The sequence below is a fragment of the Aquarana catesbeiana genome, linkage group LG04, assembly GCF_042186555.1.
Source record: "Aquarana catesbeiana isolate 2022-GZ linkage group LG04, ASM4218655v1, whole genome shotgun sequence".
Lineage (NCBI taxonomy): Eukaryota > Metazoa > Chordata > Amphibia > Anura > Ranidae > Aquarana > Aquarana catesbeiana.
In genome coordinates this window covers 19,725,344-19,750,348 of record NC_133327.1, presented here as the reverse complement: position 1 = coordinate 19,750,348, position 25,005 = coordinate 19,725,344, and the positions used below count along the sequence as shown (strand labels likewise).

The 25,005-nt window shown below is 46.0% G+C and overlaps 1 protein-coding gene across 1 annotated transcript; it reads right to left on the bottom strand.

The window, feature by feature from the left end:
- Positions 1-23,944: 23,944 nt before the first annotated feature.
- LOC141141119 (taste receptor type 2 member 3-like) lies at positions 23,945-24,805 on the bottom strand. Its single transcript, XM_073628828.1, has one exon. The coding sequence runs from the start codon at positions 24,803-24,805 to the stop codon at positions 23,945-23,947; it is 861 nt and encodes a 286-aa protein (XP_073484929.1).
- Positions 24,806-25,005: the final 200 nt, after the last annotated feature.

Here is a 25,005-nt window from a genome sequence, read left to right as displayed (position 1 = left end):
TAAAGGTATTCTATCGGGTTGAGGTGAGGGGTTGAGGTGAGGACCAGGCCAGACAAGTTCCTCCACCCTAAACTCGCTCATCCATGTCTTTATAGGCCTTGCTTTGTGCACTGGTGAGCAGTCATGTTGGAAGAGGAAGGGGCTATCCCCAAACTGTTCCCACAAAGTTGGGAGCATGAAATTGTCCAAAATGTCTTGGTATGCTGAAGCCTTAAGAGCTCCCTTCACTGGAACTAAGAGGCCAAGCCCAACCCCTGAAAAACAACCCCACACCATAATCTCCCCTCCACCAAATGATTTGGACCAGTGCACAAAGCAAGGTCCATAAATACATGGATGAGCGAGTTTGGGGTGGAGGAACTTGACTGGCCTGCACAGAGTCCTGACCTCACTTCAGTTATATATAGGGCATAGCACTCAACTCTTCTGGGAAGGCTGTCCACAAGGTTTAGGAGTGTGTCTATGGGAATGTTTGACCACTCTTCCAGAAGCACATTTGTGAGGTCAGGCACTGATGTTGGATGAGAAGGCCTGGCTCGCAGTCTTCCGCTCTAATTCATCCCAAAGGTGTTCTATTGGGTTGAGGTCAGGACCCTGTGCAGGCCGTCTAATTCCTCTACTCCAATCTCGCTCATCCATGTATTTATGGATCTTGCTTTGTGCACTGGTCCAAATCATTTGGTGGAGGGGAGATTATGGTGTAGGGTTGTTTTTCAGGGGTTGGGCTTGGCCCCTTAGTTGCAGGGAAGGCGTCAGCATAACAAGACATCTTGGACAATTTCATGTTCCCAACTTTGTGGGAACAGTTTGGCGATGGCCCCTTCCTGTTCCAACATGACTGCGCACCAGTGCACAAAGCAAGGTCCATAAAGATATGGAGGAGCGAGTTTGGGGGTGAGGAACTTGACTGGCCTGCATAGAGTGCTGACCTCAACCCGATGATCTTCTGGACCATAAAAATTGATTAAGAAATTAATATTACTCGATAATAGTCCATGTCTTATGTTGCTGTTATTTATGGATTTATACTTGTACATTTTTGTTGTAGATCTCGGTGGGCTCATGATTTTCCAGCCGCCCCCCCCCCATATGGATTCCTGCCTTTTATAGCTTCCCGGCAAGGTGGGGGGGATGCGGAACTGGCCTGCATATCCCACACACGCTCCTTTTGGCCGCCAGGGTGAGCAAGACCTTGACGGTGGCATCCCTTTATCACCTCCTTGCGGTTTGCGGCAAGGCACGCATTTGCAAATCCATCCTGTGTGCACGTCACACCGTGATGTCTCGGGTTTGCAACTTCTGCCTTCCGTGACGCCAAGGGAGTCACACGGCGGCCGCACATCCTGCGGCCAGGACACCACTTTCTTGGCGGGAGGGGGGCGACGCCTGCAATGGATCATTTGTTCCCCTTAATTATAGAAGGCACCATAGGCATGCGCAGGGGGTGTGCCAGATGTGCCTGGGCACACCCTAATAACTATCTGCGGTGCCAATTCCCCCTACTGCCTGGGCTTTCCCCACCTTATTGGCCCCCCACCCCATAGTGCTGCTGGCTTCCTTCCTCTCCTCTCACCCCCGGCTGCTGCAGGGTAGGGATGAGCTTCGTGTTCGAGTCGAACCCATGTTCGACTCGAACATCGGCTGTTCGATCGTTCGCCGAATTGCGAACGTTATGGGCCGTTCGCGCTAAATTCGTGTGGCGCGTCACGGCCCATAATTCACTGCGGCATCGCAGTGCATTGCTGGCTGATGATTGGCCAAGCATGCACTATGACCCGCATGCTTGGCCAATCACAGCGCCGTCAGTAGAGAGAGCTGTAATTGGCCAAAGCCAGGGTGGCTTTGGCCAATTATGGCTCAGGGGATTTAGTACACACCCCACACTATATAAGGCCGCCTGCACGGCGGCCCTGTGTAGTGTGTGTTCCGGTGTGCTGAGAGATAGAGAGAGAGAGAGACAGTGTCATTTGATTTGAGTTAGATAGATTAGGCAGAACAGTCAGTCAGTTAGCTGCACTTACAGTGTATTGTGTATATATATGCATCCCAGGTGTTGCATATATATATATACACTGTATTCAGTTTAGCTAGATCCGTTCCTGTTATCTTCTATCTAGACTATTTACATTTAATGCAGTGCGTCCTGCTCACAGTGTTCAGCTAGATCCGTTCCTGCTATTTACATTTAGTGCAGTGCGTCCTGCTCACAGTGTTCAGCTAGATCCGTTCCTGTTATCTTCTAGACTATTTACATTTAGTGCAGTGCGTCCTGCTCACAGTGTTCAGCTAGATCCGTTCCTGCAATTTACATTTAGTGCAGTGCGTCCTGCTCACAGTGTTCAGCTAGATCCGTTCCTGCTATTTACATTTAGTGCAGTGCGTCCTGCTCACAGTGTTCAGCTAGATCCGTTCCTGCTATTTACATTTAGTGCAGTGCGTCCTGCTCACAGTGTTCAGCTAGATCCGTTCCTGTTATTTACATTTAGTGCAGTGCGTCCTGCTCACAGTGTTCAGCTAGATCCGTTCCTGCTATTTACATTTAGTGCAGTGCGTCCTGCTCACAGTGTTCAGCTAGATCCGTTCCTGCTATTTACATTTAGTGCAGTGCGTCCTGCTCACAGTGTTCAGCTAGATCCGTTCCTGCTATTTACATTTAGTGCAGTGCGTCCTGCTCACAGTGTTCAGCTAGATCCGTTCCTGTTATCTTCTAGACTATTTACATTTAGTGCAGTGCGTCCTGCTCACAGTGTTCAGCTAGATCCGTTCCTGCTATTTACATTTAGTGCAGTGCGTCCTGCTCACAGTGTTCAGCTAGAGCCGTTCCTGCTATTTACATTTAGTGCAGTGCGTCCTGCTCACAGTGTTCAGCTAGATCCGTTCCTGTTATCTTCTAGACTATTTACATTTAGTGCAGTGCGTCCTGCTCACAGTGTTCAGCTAGATCCGTTCCTGTTATTTACATTTAGTGCAGTGCGTCCTGCTCACAGTGTTCAGCTAGATCCGTTCCTGCTATTTACATTTAGTGCAGTGCGTCCTGCTCACAGTGTTCAGCTAGATCCGTTCCTGTTATCTTCTAGACTATTTACATTTAGTGCAGTGCGTCCTGCTCACAGTGTTCAGCTAGATCCGTTCCTGTTATCTTCTAGACTATTTACATTTAGTGCAGTGCGTCCTGCTCACAGTGTTCAGCTAGATCCGTTCCTGTTATCTTCTAGACTATTTACATTTAGTGCAGTGCGTCCTGCTCACAGTGTTCAGCTAGATCCGTTCCTGTTATCTTCTAGACTATTTACATTTAGTGCAGTGCGTCCTGCTCACAGTGTTCAGCTAGATCCGTTCCTGTTAAATTCCTACTGACAGGCAGGCTTGTCTGGTTACAGTATATAAAGCTACCTGAAGAAAATTACAGGTGTTCTATTTGATCCTATTAGTACCACGGTCAGGCAGCTAGACTATTTACATTTAGTACAGTGCGTCCTGCTCACAGTGTTCAGCTAGATCCGTTCCTGTTATCTTCCTACTGACAGGCAGGCTTGTCTGGTTACAGTATATAAAGCTACCTGAAGAAAATTACAGGTGTTCTATTTGATCCTATTAGTACCACGGTCAGGCAGCTAGACTATTTACATTTAGTACAGTGCGTCCTGCTCACAGTGTTCAGCTAGATCCGTTCCTGTTATCTTCCTACTGACAGGCAGGCTTGTCTGGTTACAGTATATAAAGCTACTTGAAGAAAATTACAGGTGTTCTATCCCAGCTTAGTGCAGCTACAGGCCATTAGTATGTCTGGAAGGCCAAGAAGGAGAGGCAGACAGTCACAAGCCAATAAGAGAGGGCAAGCAGGCTCTGTGTCTAGTGCTGGTCGTGGAGACGGTGCATCCTCATCAGCACGTGGCCATGGGACACGCTTGGCCTTTTTTTCGGCAGCTGGCCGTGTTGAGCCGCAACATGCGGAAGACTTGGTCGAGTGGATGACCAAGCCGTCCTCATCCTCCTCATCCTCTCTCACCCATGCCCAGGGTGCTTTGTCTGGCAAAGCAGCGGCCTCTTCCCTCAGCTCAATGTCATCAGTGACTCCTTCCCTAGCTCCACCATGTCCTCATGAGGATTCCCTCGAACTGTTTGACCACAGTGTTGGGTACATGCTCCAGGAGGATGCCCAGCGTTTGGAAGGCTCTGATGACGATACTGAGCTCGATGAAGGCAGTAACATGAGCACGGACAGAGGGGGTGCCCAAGAAGGACAGCAATCTGGCAGTCATGCTCCCCCTGCTGCAGCATACTGCCAGGTTTGCTCCAGTGATGAGGAGGGAGGGGATGATGAGGTCACTGACTCAACGTGGGTGCCTGATAGGAGAGAGGAGGAGGAGGAGGAGGCGGCGGCACATCACCAACGAGGCAGGATGCCCTCCAGGGGCCAGCCTAAGGGCAGCACATTGACTGCATCACACCCCAAAGCTCCACATGTGCAGGGCGCTGCAGTCTCTGCGCGTTATTCAAAAAGTTCTTTGGTGTGGGCCTTTTTTGAGACGAGTGCATCAGATCGCACCGCTGCTATTTGCAACATATGTCTCAAGCGTATCTCGCGTGGCCAAAACATCTCCCGCTTGGGTACCACATGCTTGACCAGACATATGTTGACCTGCCATGCAGTTCGTTGGCAAGCGTATCTAAAAGACCCACACCAAAGAACAAAGAGGATCTCTCCTTGCTCCTCATCAGCTGAGATTTCCAACCCCACTAAACCTTCAGTCCTCTCTGAGACCTGCAGTGAGAGGAATGAAGGTGTAGAATTAGGTGTGTCACAGCCAAGTACTTGTGGGCAATCTGCTTTTGGTACACCGACGTCAGATTGTACCAGGCAAATTTCCCTGCCCCAGCTGCTGCACCGCCGAAAGAAGTTTGCTCCCAGCCATCCACATGCCCAGCGGTTGAATGCTAGCTTGGCAAAATTGCTAGCACTTCAACTGCTGCCTTTTCAGTTGGTAGACTCTGCCCCCTTCCGTGAGTTTGTGGAATGTGCGGTTCCTCAGTGGCAGGTACCCAAACGCCACTTTTTCTCACGGAAGGCGATTCCGGCTCTCTACCGGCATGTGGAAGGCAATGTCCATGCCTCGCTGGACAGGGCGGTCAGCGGTAAGGTGCATATTACCGCTGACTCATGGTCCAGCAGGCATGGACAGGGACGTTACCTAAGTTTCACGGCGCATTGGGTGACTCTGCTGGCAGCTGGGAAGGATGCAGGACAAGGTGCAGTAGTGTTGGAGGTTGTTCCGCCACCACGCCTCCAAAATGCTGATTGTGACACACCTCTCTTCTCCACCCCCTCCTCTTCTTCTTCCTCCATGGCCTCTTCCTCGGAACCAGCGGTGCTCCGTAGGCGTTCAAGGGGCTACGCAAGTACGCAGGCCAAAAGATGCCATGCGGTGCTTGAGCTGGTGTGCTTGGGGGACAGGAGCCACACTGGGGCAGAGGTTCTGTCAGCTCTGCAGGGGCAGGTTCAGAGGTGGTTGACGCCACGCCAACTTAAGGCAGGAATGGTGGTTTGCGACAATGGCACCAACCTCCTCTCTGCCCTCCGACAGGGACAAATGACCCATGTGCCCTGTTTGGCTCACGTCCTTAACTTGGTGGTGCAGCGGTTCTTGGGCAGGTACCCGGGCTTACAGGATGTCCTGAGGCAGGCCAGGAAAGTCTGTGTGCATTTCCGCCGGTCATATAATGCCAGTGCTCGGCTGACGGACCTCCAAAAGGAGTTTAACCTGCCCAAGAACCGCCTAATCTGTGACATGCCCACCAGGTGGAACTCAACGTTGGCCATGCTGCAGCGGCTGCACACGCAGCAGAGGGCCATCAATGAGTACCTGTGCGACTATGGCACCAGGACAGGGTCAGGGGAGCTTGGTTTTTTTTCCCCACGCCAGTGGGCCATGATCAGGGATGCATGCACTGTCCTGTCACCATTCGAGGAGGCCATGAGGATGGTGAGCAGTGACAGTGCATGCATCAGTGACACTGTCCCCCTTGTCCACCTGTTGGAGCACACGCTGCGTGGAATAATGGACAGGGCACTTGAGGCAGAACAGAGGCAGGAAGAGGAGGACTTCCTTAGCTCTCAAGGCCCCCTTTATCCAGACAGTGTTCCTGCGTGCCCGCCGATCACACAGGAAGAGGACGAGGAGGAAGAGGAGGAGGAGGAAGATTGTGTCAGTATGGAGGTGGAGCCTGGCACTCAGCATCAGCAGCAGTCTTTAAGGGATCAGTCCCAAGAAACACATGGACTTGTACGTGGCTGGGAGGAGGTGGCTGCGGACCATGTCGTTCTTAGTGACCCAGAGGACTCCGGACCGAATGCCTCAGCAAACCTACGCTGCATGGCCTCCCTGATCCTGCAAAGCCTGCGTAAGGATCCTCGTATTCGTGGTATCAAGGAGAAGGACCAATACTGGCTGGCAACCCTCCTTGATCCACGTTACAAGGGTAAGGTTGCGGACCTTATCTTGCCATCGCAGAGGGAGCAGAGGATGAAACATCTTCGGGAGGCCTTGCAGAAAGGTCTGTGCAATGCGTTCCCAGAGACTGGGAGGTTACAAACTCCTGTTTCTGGACAACGTGTTGCTGAGGCTTCGGTCAGTCAAAGAAGGAGCGGTGGAGAAGGTGGCCGTCTGACCGATGCGTTCAGACAATTTTTTGGTCCGCAACCCCAAGGTATGATCGGTTCCAGCAACCATCGCCAGCGTCTGTTTTACATGGTGCAGGAATACCTAGGGGCAAGATCAGACTTGGACACCTTTCCCACCGAAAATCCTCTGGGTTACTGGGTCTTGAGGATGGATCACTGGCCAGAGCTTGCACAGTATGCAATTGAGCTACTGGCCTGTCCTGCATCCAGCGTTCTTTCGGAACGCACATTCAGTGCTGCTGGAGGCGTGGTAACCGATCACAGGGTGCGTCTGTCCACCGACTCGGTCGATCGGCTGACCTTCATAAAAATGAATGAGTCTTGGATCACCACCAGCTACCAAGCACCTGATGCTGATGTAACCGAATAATTTTTTTTGAAATCTCAGATCCCTTCAAAGACTGCCTATGCTGATGCTGAGTGACTATCCCTGAGTAATTATCCTCTTCCTCCTCAATCATCACGCTGATAGCTTGTAAGAACATTTTTGGTTCTGGGCGCCACCACCAGTGCCTAAGGCACAATTTTTCAGCCCCTGTTTAACAGGGGCGTGTAATTACAATTTTTGATGTAATACTTTGCAGCAGGGCTCGTTCCTGCATTCCAACTAGAGTGTCTGTGAGGGGTTGCAGTGTTGTGGCACCAGCACCAGTGCCTAAGGCCCAATTTTTCTGCCCCTGTCTAACAGGGGCGTGTAATTACAATTTTTGATGCAATACTTTGCAGCAGGGCTCGTTCCTGCGTTCCAACTAGAGTGTCTGTGAGGGGTTGCAGTGTTGTGGCACCAGCACCAGTGCCTAAGGCCCAATTTTTCTGCCCCTGTCTAACAGGGGCGTGTAATTACAATTTTTGAAGCAATACTTTGCAGCAGGGCTCGTTCCTGCGTTCCAACTAGAGTGTCTGTGAGGGGTTGCAGTGTTGTGGCACCAGCACCAGTGCCTAAGGCCTAATTTTTCAGCTCCTGTTCAACAGGGGCATGTAATTACAATTCTTGATCTAATATTTCACAGCAGGGCCCTGTGAGGGCTTACAGTGTTGTGGCCACAGCAACACCTAAGGCCCAAATTTCTGCTGAGTATATAGGGCAGGACCCTACTTTCAAACATCTAACTTACAAACGACTCCTACTTGCAAACGGAAGGAGACAACAGGAAGTGAGATGAAATCTACCCCTAGGAAGGGAAATTCTCTCCTGTAAGAGTTAATATGGGAAAACAATTTCTCCTTTCCACTGATGCTTTCCAATCCTTGTTCCACAAAAAAACCCAAATTTTCAAAAAACATTTTTCATTGGGACAAAAAAGTGAGGTGAAATCTTCTGAAGAGGAGGAAAGACAGCAAAACAAATGTCACAGGGGTGATAACCCTTCCCTATGTTTTCCAAAAAGCTTAGAAAAGATTTTTTGGCTGGAGCTAAACACGTTAAAAATGTTCAAAATTACAAACAGATTCTACTTAACAACAAACCTACAGTCCCTGTCTTGTTTGCACCGCCTGTATACTGCTGTTCAGAGTATATAGGGCCTGGTGGCCCCACACCTTTCCTTATTTTAATTTGGGTGCGGGGTTCCCCTTAATATCCATACAAGACCCAAAGGGCCTGGTAATGGACTGGGGGGTACCCATGCCGTTGGTCTCACTGATTTTCATCCATATTGCCATGACCCGACATGACATTAAGCCCGCAAGCAGTTTTAAATGAGATTTTTTCCTTTAAAAATGACATTTGGTGCAGGGACTGTTCTAAACACGGGAAACACGCGTCACTTTACAGGCATACTATAGACACCCCCCAGGTACGATATTTAAAGGAATATTTCACTTTTTTTTTTTTACTTTAAGCATCATTAAAATCACTGCTCCCGAAAAAACGGCCGTTTTTAAAAGTTTTTTTTGCATTGATACATGTCCCCTGGGGTAGGACCCGGGTCCCCAAACCCTTTTTAGGACAATACCATGCAAATTAGCCTTTAAAATGAGCACTTTTGATTTCGAACGTTCGAGTCCCATAGACGTCAATGGGGTTCTAATGTTCGTGCGAACTTTCGGTCCGTTCGCGGGTTCTGGTGCGAACCGAACCGGGGGGTGTTCGGCTCATCCCTACTGCAGGGTATGTTTCAGGATGGAGAGCAGGGGAAGGGGTTAGTAAATATGTAACTTACCAGCTCCTTCCTTTTCTAAATGAACACAGTGAGTACACTCGCTCACTGTGTCCATTCATAACTGAAGCAGGGGCGGACCCAGGGGGGGCAACGGGTCAATTGCCCCCTCCGAGAATGCTGGGGAGAGGGCAGGCAGCTGGGTCCGCGGGAGAGAGAGAGCGGACGGGTGACAGTCTGAGACTGACTGTCAGTCTCAGACTATCACCAGCCTCCCCGGCCGTCCGCTCTCTCACCCGCCCCCTGTCAGTCACTGACAGGGGGTGGGTGAGAGAGCGGACGGCTGGGGGGCTGGTGACAGTCTAAGCCTGACAGTTGGGTGGGCGGATGAGAGCGGACGGCCGGGCTGGCCGCTGGTGACATTTAGAGAGCAGCCGGGCTGCTGGCCAATCAGGGAGCCGGCGGGCGGGGGAGCAGAGAGATTACATCATCTCTCACCGCCCGCCCTGCATCCCTGCAGTTCTGCCCTCACTGTGCAGGTAGCTACAGGCAGCAGAGAGATTACATCATCTCTCTGCTGCCTGACTGGTAATCTGCTGCCTCACCCTCTGGGAAACAGAAAGTGACAATTGTAGCTGTAGCAGGCAAGTGACAATCTTCATCTGGTGGCAGGCGACATGGCAAGTGACAATCCACAATGTGTGGCATGTGACGTGACAATCCGCATCTGGTGGCAAAGTGACGTGGCAAGTGACAATCTTCATCTGGTGGCAGGCGACGTGGCAAGTGACAATCCACAATGTGTGGCAGGCGACGTGACAATCCGCATCTGGTGGCAAGGTGACGTGGCAAGTGAAAATCCGCATCTGGTGGCAGGTGACGTGGCAAGTGACAATCTGCATCTGGTGGCAGGTGACGTGGCAAGTGACAAACCGCATCTGGTGGCAGGTGACGTGGCAAGTGACAATTGTAGCAGGCAAGTGACAATCTGCATCTGGGGGCAGGTGACGTGGAACGTGACAATCCGCAATGTGTGACAGGGGATGTGGCAAGTGACAATCCGCAATGTGTGGCAGCTGACGTGGCAAGGTGACAATCTGCATCTGGTGGCAGGCAATGTGGCAAGTGACAATTGTAGCAGGAAAGTGACAATCCACATCTGGGGGCAGGTGACATGGCAAGTGACAATCTGCAACGTGTGGCAGGTGAAGTGGCAAGTGACAATCTGCAACGTGTGGCAGGTGAAGTGGCAAGTGACAATCCGCATCTGGTGGCAGGCAACGTGGCAAGTGACACGCTTGGGGCTCCCACTGATTCTGCATTATGGTGAGTTGAACTATTTCATTTTATATAACAATGTAATAATAGAAAAAATGCGCTTCAATCATCCTGACACCATAACAACCATGGTGCTGTGATGATTGAAGTGCCAACACCAGCCATTTCCCTGATAAATTCCCCCCAAAAAACGTATTTTCTGGCAGTGTCCCTCCCGAGACTAGACTCTGGATACGCCCCTGAACTGAAGCATAGTACAATGTGTTTACTATGCTACTGTTTGTGAATAACCAGGAAGTACTCCGCACAGAGCACTTCCCATTCATTCACTGTCCCGTGCAACTGAGGCTGCAGAGAAAGACGTGTGTCTGAGCTTTGGGGTGCACACCCTAATGCAATAAGCTGCGCACACCTATGGAAGGCACTATATAAGTGCCAGGCTGCATGAAGATCAGGACATGATTGCATGGATGCCTGAATGGATGGTCATTTTATAAAATGGCTCAATATGAGTACAGATTTCAATTACGTCAGATTATTTAGTCCTTTGCCCTGCCCGTCTTGCACTGATTATTGTTATATTCTTGCTAGTTCACATTGAGCCAACATCACTTACTTACTGTTAATGCACTCAACTATTATTATTTTTCTTCTTCACACATTACATTACCACTATTACTTTACTTTACTTATCAGGCAGCCTATAATGCACATTTTCACTCAGTACCACAATTGTATCATTTTTCACACGTGGGTTAATTTTCCCTCATTAATACATTACACATTTATCATTTATATTATATTTTATATTTTACATTTAATATAATGATCACTAACCAATTTACCTCTATATCATTTGACAGAATGTAACTACAATGTGTACACACATTGATAATTAACTTTTGCAATCTGTTAGGCACTCTTCATTAGTTTACCAAGGGTCCAACATTTTACCTTCACTTGATCTATTGTTATCACTTGGAAATTTCTGCAGGTGCCGCATTTCCTTTCCCACTGAGGGTGTCCAAAGTGTGACTTCTTGTAAGCCCTATTAGGCTGGATTCTTTTCCCCTGGAGAGGCGAGGACAGTTCTGGAGCCTCCTCAATCATCCAACTAATTTTAAATCTCTGGTCATGAGATCCTTTATTCCATCTTTCAGCGGTAACTATACCTTTGTGTACATGGAAACTGGGGCACTATGAAATGTCTTTTCTAGAGCAAACCACCCCCCCCCCCCAAGAAGATCGCCACATATGGGCCGAAACACGTCGGGTCTTCACTATAGCAGACATGTGACATATGTAATGTGATGCTGTATATCCTTGTGTTTGTATTGCTGTACCGTGGAATACATACTGTGTCCCTTAACTAGAGCTTATATTTTAAATTGCAACATATTGATTTTTTCTTAATAAAGACTTTTATATTCCTTTTTTGATTTTGTTACACTGCTGCTAAAAAAAACCTTGTATGAACTTCCCCATATTGATTGTTCCAGGGTGTGCAGCCTAAATCTCTCCTATATGTGTATTTCCCATGCAATATTGAACCCTACGGACTAAGACTGGGGAAGCCATTAAAGTTCATGTGTGTGTAAAGGCAGGATATAAAAGAACCCTTTCAGTGGGCCCCATTGAATAATCTATTTTATTTCACTGACACAAATGGGGCTTATTTTATCCCTGTGATACCAACAATGGGGCTGCCAGAGTGAGGAATAATAAGGTAAGTATCACAGTTTTATTCTTTACCCCTAGGCAAAAATTAGAAGTTAACTCTTGTGTTGTTGGGGGGGCACTGTAAGGGTATTTTTCTTGTGTACAGATTTGGGCATTAGGCTTCTGTTACCCCACTGACTCAGACGTACCATGTATTTTATCCTACTGATACAAATGATATAGAGTTTATTTTATTCCACTGACACCAACACTGGGGTTTAATTTATTCCACTGACACCAACACTGGGATTTAATTTATTCCACTGACACCAACAATGGTGCTTAGTTTATTCCACTGATACCAAGGATGGGGCTTAATTTATCCAAATTACACAAACAATTGAATATATTTTTTTCCACTGACACCAACAATGGAGCTTAATGATATCAGTTATCTGTCTGAAACCAACAGAATGAATGATGGAGGTTATTTTTCTCCCAATGACACAGATGATTTGGAGCCTATACAGTATTGCTCCCACAATCATAATGATGGAACTTATTCTATTCCTAGGCTGGTAGATAAAATTAAAGTAATTAAAGGCTCAGGGTTTTTACGGTCATGCTACTATCTGGTTATAGTCTTTTTAGCTAGTCTATTTAAGTTACACTTATTGGATGCTTTGTATATTTCAGTAATCTGTTCTATGCTCCTGAAGAAGTGCCTTGGCGTGCAACATGTTGAGCAAGTTCTAGACATCGATTGTTATCAACTGCGTAGCTCTTTTGTAACTACACAACAACTGCATGGTGGAAGGATTGGTATTCCAATTTTTGTATGATTTATTCTTACAATATAGAGCTATGTATGGAGTGCATAATTGTAACTGTGGTTCTATGAACTGATTTCTGTATCTGTCCTTTTTATATTCTCGTTTTTTAATTAATTTTGAATAAATCTAATTTTTAATATAATACACTATAGTGATTATTGTGCCCAGAAAGTCCGAAGCCCAAACCTATTTCTATGTAAACATAGCACAATGCCCACAGCCTAGCTGCAGAACAGGAGGGATAGAAGACCAAGTGGGACTGGATCACTCAAGGCCCTCATACAAAGGAGGAGCAAAGTTCATCTGTGATCAGGTCACCAAAGCCCGTACTACAACAACCGCAAGTTAGCAACACAAAGGTGACTCACAGCTAACTGCAGAGCAGAAGAGGTTCATGACCTGGCATAACTAGGTCACATCTTCTCTCCAGTGGGGAACCTTTAGAGACTGTTCTTTCTTGGAAGAACAGTCTCTAAAGGTTCTTCCAAGGAATCATCCAAGTTGCAAAGCTGCAAAAGCAAGCTGCAGTTGCTACCCAGATAGCAAGGATAACTTGCCACACATTTGTTCATGACCTGATGGAGTTCCACCCAAAAATGGAACTTCTGCTTTTCCATCCCCCCCCCCCCCCCTCAGTGTCACATTTGGCACCTTTCAGGGGGGATGGGGGAGCAGATATCCTGTCTAATACAGGTATTTTGCTCCCGCTTCTGGGCATAGATACCCGAGCCACCCACAGCTATCTACTCCACTTCCGGCGCCTTCTCACAGGTCCCAGAAGACAGCAGGGACCAGTGGGATAGCACAGCGCGAGTCGCGCATGCACAGTAGGGAACCAAGAAGTGAAGCTGCAAGGCTACCCTCACCGAAGATGGCGGTGACAGCACCCTACAGCCGAGGGATAGATCAGCTTCGGGTGCCGACATCGCAGGCTCCCTGGACAGGTAAGTGTCCTTATTTTAAAAGTCAGCAGCTGCAGTATTTGTAGCTGCTGACTTTAAAAAAAAAAAAATCGGCGGACCTCCGCTTTAAAGAAAAACAGTGACCCCCTGTGGTGGGATAACTATTACACAACATAACTGAACCAGAACTTGCAACAGACTTGCAGAATGTTTGCAAAGAAAGTTGATCTGGAGTCATGCAATGCAGACTTGCTGCAATTGTGCAACAAACTTGTGAAGCTTGGCAGGTCTAGCAAGAGCTTAACAAGTCATTTTCAAACTTGCAGCACAATTACTTGATCTGGGTATGGAGCAACTTGATAGAGTTGTTAGGTGGAGGAATCTTGATAGAAGAGTCTTGATGAAAAATAAGAGGTTATACCTGGCTGTCCTTACAGATTTGATGTCTTAGCGCCAATCTATTAAGGGTGGCAGCCCATGGTTAGGACTAAAGATCCTATGTCCTGTACTGTACAATAAAAAATTCTGATTACTGTACAAATAAATTTTGGAATTATCATGGTAAGACTAAAATACTCATTAAAATAACATGTCCAGACTGTGCCTCACAGGCAAATTCCTTTAAATAACATACGTGGGGGGGATTGTTATGTTTGTAAAAATAGTGTGCGGTCCAAACAAAATCTATGCCTTGATAATGGTCTTGTATGGTGGAAAGACTCCACACAAAAAAAATAAAAATCAAAAAATAATGTGTTTGGAATCCCCTCTCCAAATTCCATACAAGACCGTTATCCAGGCATGCAGTTTGGCTGGTCAGGAAATTGAGGGGCAGCTAGCGTGCACCCCCCTACCTCCTGAACCATACCTGGGCACATGCTCTCAACATGGGGGATACCCTGCCTGCTTGATAGGGAAAAGGACCTTATCCCCTCATCCTTGGCTTGGTGGATGTGGGGGTCTTCCAGGAGTGGACTCATCAGAATCTGGAAGCTCTCTTTAGAACAGGGGTCTCAAACTGGCGGCCCTCCAGCTGTTGCAAAACTACAAGTCCCATGAGGCATTGCAAGGCTGACAGTTACAAGCAAGACTCACTCAGGCAGAGGCATGAGGGGACATGTAGTTTTGCAACAGCTGGAGGACCAGTAGTTTGAGACCCCTGCTTTAGAACAAGGAAGCCCTCAGATATTAGGCTGTTCCCTACGTCAATGGTAAGACTAAAACACCCATTAAAATAGCGAATACGGATTACAGATTGTGATATATCTTCTCATCTATTAGCGACTTGTACTATAAAAAGGTGATGTGCCTTTCTTTGCTATAGGTAGTGAAGACAATATGGGGATCAGACTTTGCACGCTATTTAATAGGTGCAGGGTCGAAAAGTTTTTGTAAGATGGAAGCTTGGATATCATGGAGCAACATTTGCAGGGGTTCATATTTAGAGGAAGAGGAAGTCTTTATTTTTATTTTTCAGAGTAATATAAATAGCCAAAATGGTTGAATAGTGGAAACACATTGGGGAAAATGGAGGCCAGCTTGATACAGACTTTTATACCACCTAGGTAAAAAGTTGTAATATGACTCCTATAAGGAGCAATTTTAATCCAGCTGGCCAAATGGTTTTGTCCCCAGTGACTGAGTGTTCTAATGATTGGTTGTTGCCCACATATTGAATTGATTGGCTATTCTTTGCTTGTGTATTGTATGCAGTAAAACCTTGGTTTGCAAGCATAATTCGTTCCAGAAACATGCTTGTATACAGCACTTGTATATCAAAGCATTTTTTTACAGGGTATAAAAGAGAAGAGAGGCACCTCTAAGTGTAGCAATAAGTTGCTAAATGTTGTACCTTCATTAAATGTAACCATATTGCTACACTTAGAGGCTCCTCTCTTCTTTTTTATACTCAGTTGTGACATGACGCTACTCTTATATCAAGACATTGCTTGTATATCAAGGCAAAATTTATTAAAACATTTTGCTTGTCTTGCAAAACGCTCTCAAACCAAGTTACTCTCAAAACAAGGTTTTACTGTATTTGTTTCCCTACATAATATCTTGGACTACTGCCTTAAAGATTCTCCAGTTTCTGTAGTTCTCTTATGCCCCGTACACACGAGCGGATTTTCCGTCAGAAAAATCTTGGATGGTTTTTCCGACGGAATTCCACTCAAGCTTGGCTTGCTACACACGGTCACACAAAAGTTCTCTGAACTTTCGACCGTCAAGAACGCTGTGACGTACAACACTACGACGAGCCGAGAAAATGAAGATCAATGCTTCTGAGCATGCTTTGAATTGTTTCCAAGCATGTGTAGGAATTTTGCACGTCGAAATTGCTACAGACGATTGGAATTTCCGATCGGAACTTTTTCCGACCGATAAATAGAGAATCTGCTCTCAATCTTTTGCTGGCGGGAATTCGGCCAGCAAAAGTCCGATGGAGCATACACACGGTCGCATTTTCCGACCAAAAGAGCTCATCGGTCTTTTGCTGGCCTCACTATAAATACAGCTGTTCTGTGAAGCCCTCAGAGGTTTGTTAGAGAACCTTAGTGAACAAAAAGCATCATGAAGGCCAAGGAACACACCAGATAGGTCAGGAATAAAGTTGTAATAAGGAATAAGCAGGGTTAGGTTATAAATAAATTTCCCAAGCTTTGAACATTTCATGGAGCACTGTTCAATCCATCATCTGAAAATGGAAAGAGTATGGCACAACTGCAAACCTACCAAGACATGGCTGTCCACCTAAACTGACAGGCCAGGCAAGGAGAGCATTAATCAGAGAAGAAGCCAAGAGGCCCATGGCAACTCTGGAGGAGCTGCAGAGATCCACAGCTCAGGTGGGAGAATCTGTCCACAGGACAACTATTAGTCGTGTACTCCACAAATCTGGCCTTTATGGAAGAGTGGCAAGAAGAAAGCCATTGTTGAAAGAAAGCCATAAGAAGTCCCATTTGCAGTTTGCGAGAAGCCATGTGGGGGACACAGCAAACATGTGGAAGAAGGTGTTCTGGTCAGATGAGACCAAAATTGAACTTTTTGGCCTAAAAGAAAAACGCTATATGTGGTGGAAAACTAACACTGCACATCACGCTGAACACACCATCCCCACTGTGAAACATGGTGGTGGGGATGCTTTTCTTCAGCAGGGATGGGGAAGCTGGTCAGAGTTGATAGGAAGATGGATGGAGCCAAATACAGAACAATCTTAGAAGAAAACCTGTTAGAGTCTGCAAAAGACTTGAGACTGGGATGGAGGTTCACCTTCCAGCTGGACAACAAGAGCTTTTTGGTTGTAACATGACAAAATGTAGGAAATTTCAAGCAGTATGAATACTTTTTCAAGGCACTGTATCTGCAAATACATGTGTAAGCTTCAGAGGCCGTGACAAGACACCCCAGTATTATCTGTAGTCCTAACTCTAGAACTTTTGAGAGGCTCCACAGTAGGAGCACATACTGTATAAAGTAATGAATAGAATAAAGGCAGGTATGCCTGGAGAGAGCCCAATCCTCCGACACAGGAGTGCACTAAACAGCAGTCAAATAGCACAAAAAAACAATAGATGTGCTCCTACTATGGAGGCTCTCAAAATGTATAGAGTTAGGATTGCAGATAATACTGGGGTGCCTCGTCATGGTCTCTGCAGCTTATGCATGTATTTGCAAATGTGTGCAAACGAAACCCGTATTTTACCCTGAACTTTTAAACAGGACAATTTGGTTTGTTGCAGGCTGGCTGGTAAGTTGAGCTAGGAATTTTTCTTTGTTTTTGTTTGACATGCATCACCCTTTCATTTGCTCCTTGCTGTCAAGGCCAGTTATAGAATTGGGCAGTTGCAATTTGTTTATACTGTTGGTTATTTGGTGAAGGGGCGCACTGGACACCTTTGCTGCCATTTTGCTATTCGCTGGGTATTCAAGTGCACCCCTGTGCCTTTAAGGAGGAGTGTGCTGCCTCCAGGCATGCCTGCCCTCAATCTATCCATTATTGTATATGTGCTCCAACACTGGTGGCTCTAAAAATTTGTAGAGTTAGAACCGCAGATAATACTGGGTTGCCATGACATGGCCCCTACAGGTTACATAGTTACATAGTTAGTAAGGTTGAATAAAGACACCAGTCTATCCAGGTTATGCATGTATTTGCAAATGTCTGCAAACGAAACCCCTGTTTTTAACGTGAACTGTTATACAGGATAATTCAGTTTGTTGCAGACTAGCTGGTAAGTTGAGCTGGGAATTTTTCTTTGTTTTTTGTTTTTTAAATATATTGCCTTACCTGTCCTTTGATGTGGTGTCAGCATTTATTTTCTTTTTTCATTTTTTTTCCACTTTATTTTTACCTGGTAATCCTGCCATTAAAACATTTCCTGACATAGGGTGACAACGCTCATTGAACTGCATCTACAGAGGAGCAGTGTTGTCACCCTAGGACAGGAAGTATTTTAGCACTACACCACACCTCCCATCTTTTCTCCTATACATAAAGGAAAGTTGTTTTATAATTCACATAAGAGAGCTGGGAAAGCTGACACTTTGACACCGCAGTGCTCAGAGATACCTGAGCAACCAAACAGATAATGTAAGGTAATGACCATCAGATCTCTTCCAAAAAAGGAAATGTTCCACCAATACTGCCCTCTAGAGATTGAGGATCTTAAAATACATAAACAAACAAAACAAAATGGAGCAAAGGCTTAGTGCATTGCCGTTATCACTTTTTTAAAAGAGAAGTACAGCTTTTTTTATTCAAGGATCATACTTATCTATGTGAATGCAACATCGGTCCAATGCTGCACCTGTCCCCCGCCAGGTCTAAGACTGAGAACCGAGCAATCTAACACTGCCGACCGCTCAGTTCTCACAGCTCCCTGAGCAGAAAGCTGGTGACTCACCGCTCTCTTCTCTGCCTCCACCCAAGCTCACTGGAGCACTGCGCTGTGGAGGGGGCGGAAGCGGCTAGCTCAGGCTCTCAGCGGCTCACTGAGAGGCTGAACCAGGTGATGGTCCAGGGGGGATCCTGACCAGATTGTTACGATCTTTCCCCAGCCTGGACTGGATCTGTAATATCAGCCAACAGTTGGCTTTAGCCCGCTGTCAGCTGTAAATGGGTTACAAGAGTGCAGAACGAACTAGCTTTGGCTGTAATTCTCCTTCAACCACTTTCTGTCCGCGCTATAGCTGAATGACAGCTACAGCGTAGGCTTCCAGTAATGGGAGGGCATCAATAGACGTCCTCCCATGATCGCGCTGGGGGCGCGCGGGTGGTGCACTTTGCGCTCACGAGTCCTTCCTACTCGGCTGATCACAGGAACAGGGTAAAGGGTCAATCACAGTGGGCCCTTTACCACGTGATCAGCTGTCAGCCAATGACAGCTAATCACGGAAATAAACAGAAGCTGGTTATCGGCTTTTTTTCTTCTCACCATCAGTGTGAGGAGAGAAGCAGAAAGCCGGTAACCGGCTTCTGTTACAGGGACATTAGTCCCTGCCTCAGTGCCCGCCAATGCTGCTAATCAGTGCTCACCAGTGCCACCTATCAGTGCCCACCAGTGCCACCTATCAGTGCCCATTAGTGCCACCTATCAGCCCCCACCAGTGCTGTCAATCAGTGCCCACCAGTGTCACCTATCAGTGTCCAACAGTGCTGCCAGTGCCCATCAGTGCCTCCCCATTAGTGTCACCTGTCAGTGCTGCCTATAAGTGCCCATCAGTGCCACCTCTCAGTGCCCATCAGTGCCACCTTTCAGTGCCCATCAGTGTAACCTCTCAGTGCCCATCAGTGCCGCCTATCAGTGCCGTCTATCAGTGCAGCCTCATCAGTGCTCACCAGTTGCGCCTCATCAGTGCCCACCAGTGTCACCCCAGTGCCCATCAGTGGCACCTCATCAGTAGCCATCTGCTCAGCTTCATCAGTGCCACCTCATCAGTGCCTATCAGTGCAGCCTCATGAGCCCACATCAGTGAAGGAGAAAAATTACCCGTTTGCAAAATTGTATAACAAACTATGAAATAATTTTTTTTTTTCACAATTTTCTTTTTTTGTTTCTTTAGAAAAAAAATTAAAAAAACAGTAGTGATTGAATACCACCAAAAGGTAAGCTCTATTAGTGTGAAAAAAAATTATAAAAATGTAATTTGGGTACAGTGTTGCATGACTGCACAATTGTCATTCAAATTATGACAGTGCTGAAAGCTGAAAACTGGCCTGGGCAGGAAGGGGGTAAGTGCCCAGTAAGCAAGTGGTTAAAGAGGTGTTAAAAAAAAAACCTGCTCTCCCCGCAGTGTAATGCCATAATGTGCTAGTATGCACCACATACTAGCACATTATGACAGACTTACCTATTGTAAAAAAATGTATCTCTCCAATGGTGCGCTGTCACTGCTGACAGGGAATCCATCTTCACGCAGTCTTCCTTCCGGGTTTGAAGGCTCCAGCTGTTTGAATGGTCGAGCTGAGATGACGTCACTCCTGTGCATGACGTCACTCCTGCCACGGCACAGCTCTATCAATAGACGGTGTGCTCATGCGCCAGTGACCTCACCGGCTGCTACACATGTAAATATCTCCTAAACGGTGCACATTTAAGAAATATTTACTTTACCTACAGGTAAGCTTTAGTATAGGCTTACCTGTAGGTACAAAACAACAAAGAGAGTTTACTTTCACATTAAATGTAAAGACAAGTGAGTATATACTCACAAGAGTCAAGGAATAAAAGCATAGTACAAAACTCAGGAAACTGAACAGTGATCCAGAGGACAGCACTCACATGGTCTTCACATTCATATTACCGCTGACACGTTTTGAGGGACATGCCCTCTTTTTCAGAGCAAAATCTGAATCCGGATTCAACACATGTGGAGTTTTCCTCTACTGCACATGTGCAGTTATTGTGTCTGGCAGCTCCCAGTAGTGCACATGTGCATTGCAACTGGTGGTTCCTTCTAGTATGCATGCATGGTCATTGCACCTGGCTTCAACATGTGTGGAGGCTCCCTCTGCTGCACATGTATGGTTATTGTATACATTGGCTCACTCCAGTGTGCATGCATGGTTATTATGTCTGGCCTGCTGGTTTATTGTGTCTGGCGGCTCCCTCTAGTGCACGTGTACAGTTTGGTGTCTGGCACTGACAATATGTGTGCAGGCTCCCTCTACTGCACATGTGCACTTGTTGTGTTTGTAGCTTTAATGCTCATGGGTGGTCTTGATGTTGGTCCACTTGTAAATCTCTGCCGGCCACTGAAAGAGGAAAGGGCCATCATGTTGGTTTAGCGCTCATGTGACCACAGAGAAAAAAGTCAATAAAGGTAAGTTTTTGGCATTTTTTATTTTTATTTAGAGTGTCAACAAACCACAATATAGGGACCATTTGAGCCGTTGGTTGTATATTGCCTATGTTTCCTAATTGTACATTCTATTTTAACATAATAAACTACAATAATACACAGTTTATGTTACCAGCACATTTTAAATAAACCTATGTATACTTCACCAAGCTTTCATGCAAACCGGAATCCCTATATCTAGTCTACATAATACACAGAAAGCATGGAATCACCTATACAAAGACATAATAAGATAATAAAGCCAATACCAAACCATATGGGAGTTGATTTACTAAAACTGAGTGCAAAATCTGGTGCAGCCAGGCATGGTAGCCAATCAGCTTCCAGGTTTTATTGTCAAAGCTTAAATGAACAACCTGGGCAGCACAGTGGTGTAGTGGTTAGCACTTTCACCTAGCAGCAAAAAGGGATCACCCCTTTTCCTGGCCACCAGGCTGCATGCTCTAATAATGTCTGGTATGGATTTTTGGGGGGACCAAGGTCATAGACCGCAAACCATGAAAGGATTCTAATGCATCTTTACTCTTTCCCAGGGGTCTCCAAACTTTCTAAACAAAGGGCCAGGTTACTGTCATTCAAACTTGGGGGGGGGGGGGACTGTGGCCAGTGGGAGTAAAAAAGGTCACGTGTCACTGGAGTTAAATAATGCCTCAGGCTTGGTTGTCAGTGGGAGTAAGAAATGTACGTGCCAGTGTTTAGTAAGAGGAGGAATAGTGCCTCATTATTGGTATTGGTGGGAGGAATAGTGTCCCATCATTGGTGTCAGTGGTGAGAATAGGGCCCACTGACACCTGGTGTCAATGGAGAGAATAGTGTCCCATTGTTGGGATCAGTGGAAGAAATGGTGCCTGCATCAGTGGGGGGAGGAAAGGGCCAAATAAAGGCATGCAAAGGGCCGCATTTTGGAGACCACTGCTCTATTCAAACAAAAACATTTGACTGGAGATAGAAATAAAGGGTACATTTCCAATTTAAGGAATAGTTGGAACAGCTGTTTTTTTACATGTGTCCCATTGGAGAGATTTCCTCTCATTTCCTGTAGCAACCACAGGGCAGGAAATTAAAGTTAAATTTCCCCATTGGCAAACATAGAAAAAACCTAACATGGGTTCCAAAGGGTTAGCTTAAGATATACTTTACCTGCATTTACATGGAACTCTTGACATGAGGATCACAAATTTCCTCTTGCTTCCTACCACGGTGACATTGTTATCACCAGGACAGGAAATAAGAGGAGATCTCCCCAGCAGACCAAAAAGCCCAGCAGGGTTCAAGTAATTGCATCAGCACTAAAATAGAAAATGTAAAATACAGTTTTTAGTATCTAATTTTTTAGTATGTAATCTCTTCATTTATCTATTTTTATCCAGAGCTCAGGGATCAATCACTTTCTTCTGAATAGAATCCCTGGCATGAGAATTAAAACTTGTCATGAAAGATTAAAGTGGTTGTAAAGGCTCAAGGTTCTATGTACTGGTACTCTTATGCCGCGTACACACGCTCGAACATTCCGACAACAAAATCCTGGATTTTTTTCCGACGGATGTTGGCTCAAACTTGTTTTGCATACACACGGTCGCACAAATGTTGTCGAAAATTCCGAACGTCAAGAACGCGGTGCCGTACAAGACGTACGACGAGCCAAGAAAAATGAAGTTCAATAGCCAGTGCGGCTCTTCTGCTTGATTCCGAGCATGCGTAGAACTTTGTGCGTCGGAATTGTGTACACACGATCGGAATTTCCGACAACAAGTTTTGTTGTCGGAAAATTTGAAAACCAGCTCTCAAATTTTGTTTGTCGGAAATTCCGACAGCAAAAGTCCGATGAAGCCTACACACGGTCGGAATTTCCAACAACAAGCTCCTATGGAACATTTGTTGTCGGAAATTCTGATTGTGTGTACGCGGCATTAGTCTCCATCCAAGGAAGGGATGAGCTGGAGCTAAGAGAGCACTAAGAAGCAATCTCTGGCAGGGAAGGTAAGAAACAAAGGTGGCGCTTCTATGTGCAGCACACCAGTAATTTATTTAGACACAAGGTTAAAAACACTTACTGTACAAGTGGCTGGTGTAAGTAGGGCTCATAACAATCGATATTGTGACAAGGGTCCTGTCGCTAACAGTCCATGTCCGCTCAGCTGACCAGCAGCTGCAGGAAGGATGGAACGCAGTGTCAAGACAGCCACTGCACTACCGGGATCTTCAAAGAATACACGCACCGCAAGTGATGTCAAAAAGGGGGCGGTAATGTGTTTTTCGGAGCATTCTCAGAAACTCCTTCTTCAGACCTGAGGTCCACCCTCCCCATAGCTGCTGGTCAGCTGAGCGTACATGGAGTGACAGCAAAAGGACCCTTGCCGGAATATCGATTGTTATGATCCCTACTTACACCAACTGCTTGTAATGCCGCGTACACACGAGCAGACTTTACGGCAGACTTTTCGACTGACTTTTCGTCGGACTTTCCGAATGAACGGACTTGCCTAAACATGATCAACCAAAGTCCGAGGGATTCGTACGTGATGACGTACGACTGGACCAAAACAAGGAAGTTCATAGCCAGTAGCCAATAGCTGCCCTAGCGTCGTTTTTTGTCCGTCGGACTAGGATACAGACGAGTGGACTTTTCGACCGGACTTGAGTCCGTCGGAAAGATTTGAAACATGTTTCATTTCTAGGTCCATCTAACTTTTGGGGAAAAAACTCCGCTGGAGCCCACACGCGATCGAATTGTCTGACAGACTCCGGTCCGCCGGACCAAGTCTGCCCTAAAGTCCGCTCGTGTGTACGCGGCATTAGTGTTTTAACCTTGTGTCTGAATAAATTACTGGTGTGCTGCACTTAGAAGCGCCTTGTTTCTTACCTTATGGACACATGGAGCGGGACTCGGGAGCATGCCTATGCCCCAATAGCAATTGGCTACCTGAAGAAGAGGACTGCTCTGTGCAAAACTACAACACAGAGCAGGCAAGTATAACATGTTTGTTATTTTTTTTTTTAAATTAAGCTTTAATATCACTTTTAAGAAAACTTCTAGGATTGTAAATTGTTTTAAATTTTTTGTTTCTACGATTTTTCAGTATGTCATTTTTGGTACATAATCATTTATCTATTTTCTCCCAAAGCTCAGGGATCAGTCACTGCTTTCTTCTGAATGTAGCTCAGTACATAGGTTAATGGGAATAAAAACCCTTCTGGGAGTTTCCTGTTGTAGAAGATGATGACACTGGAATGCAGGCATGGATAGAGCAAAGCGACTATTCTTGTCAGTCGTATGTATGGGCTTCCAGTTTCTAGCACACCAAATATATTAATATTAACAGATGTAATAAACAAGATATGAAGTAGGAAGAAAGCAACCATGCTTTTTATGGCATTGTAATGGGTCTTCATGTCTGGATTTCTAAAACTTGACCCAACAGTGCTCATGTTTCTGATGTGTCTCCAAAGAGATGGAACAGTCAGGAAGAATGCAATGCTAAAAATAACAAGAGGTGGTGTGGAGCCTATCAGATATGTATAGTGTCCTCCAGTTGTATTATTTGACATGTTTTGAAAAACATTAGTGGTAACAGCTTGATATTGCGAAAAGAAGCTTTGCCAAACATAAGGCAGACTAGATACAAAAGAAAAAAACACACACAGTCCAATACACCCTGGCACCCATCTTGACATCCTCACCTTGAGATAGAGGAACACAACATTCTTGTAGTTGGCAATCTTCATACAGTAATACACACAGAGCAGACTGGCCAACCAGATGGAGACATAGTTAAACAGAAGTCTAGCCTGGGGAATCAACTTGTTGAAGAAGCCTAAATGGACTTCTGGTAAAAACCATCCAAAGATCTCATACACAAGAGTCAGACACTGGAAGATCCACCTGGACAGACACAGACTGGTGACAATTTTATCTCCAGTGGGAAGGCATTTATTCCTGATCCAGGTCTTGCCATTCATCAGCACAATGAATTTGTTGAGTATCATCCCAAAAACGACAATAAAAAAAGATGAATAAATTAAAAGAAGATGAAAAACAGAGTGCATAGTCATGTCTCAGTCCGGAGAATATGGGCAAAGCTGTGACTCTGGCTGTCAGATAAGGAATTTGAATATGAATTGTACAGATACTTTTCATTTATTTAGAATGTTCCAAACTCTAGTGGGTTATGGGTTCCTGGCCTCCT

Bases quoted from the DNA above. Each gene is read 5' to 3' on its own strand.
- LOC141141119 (XM_073628828.1), bottom strand. From the start codon at position 24,805: ATGATACTCAACAAATTCATTGTGCTGATGAATGGCAAGACCTGGATC.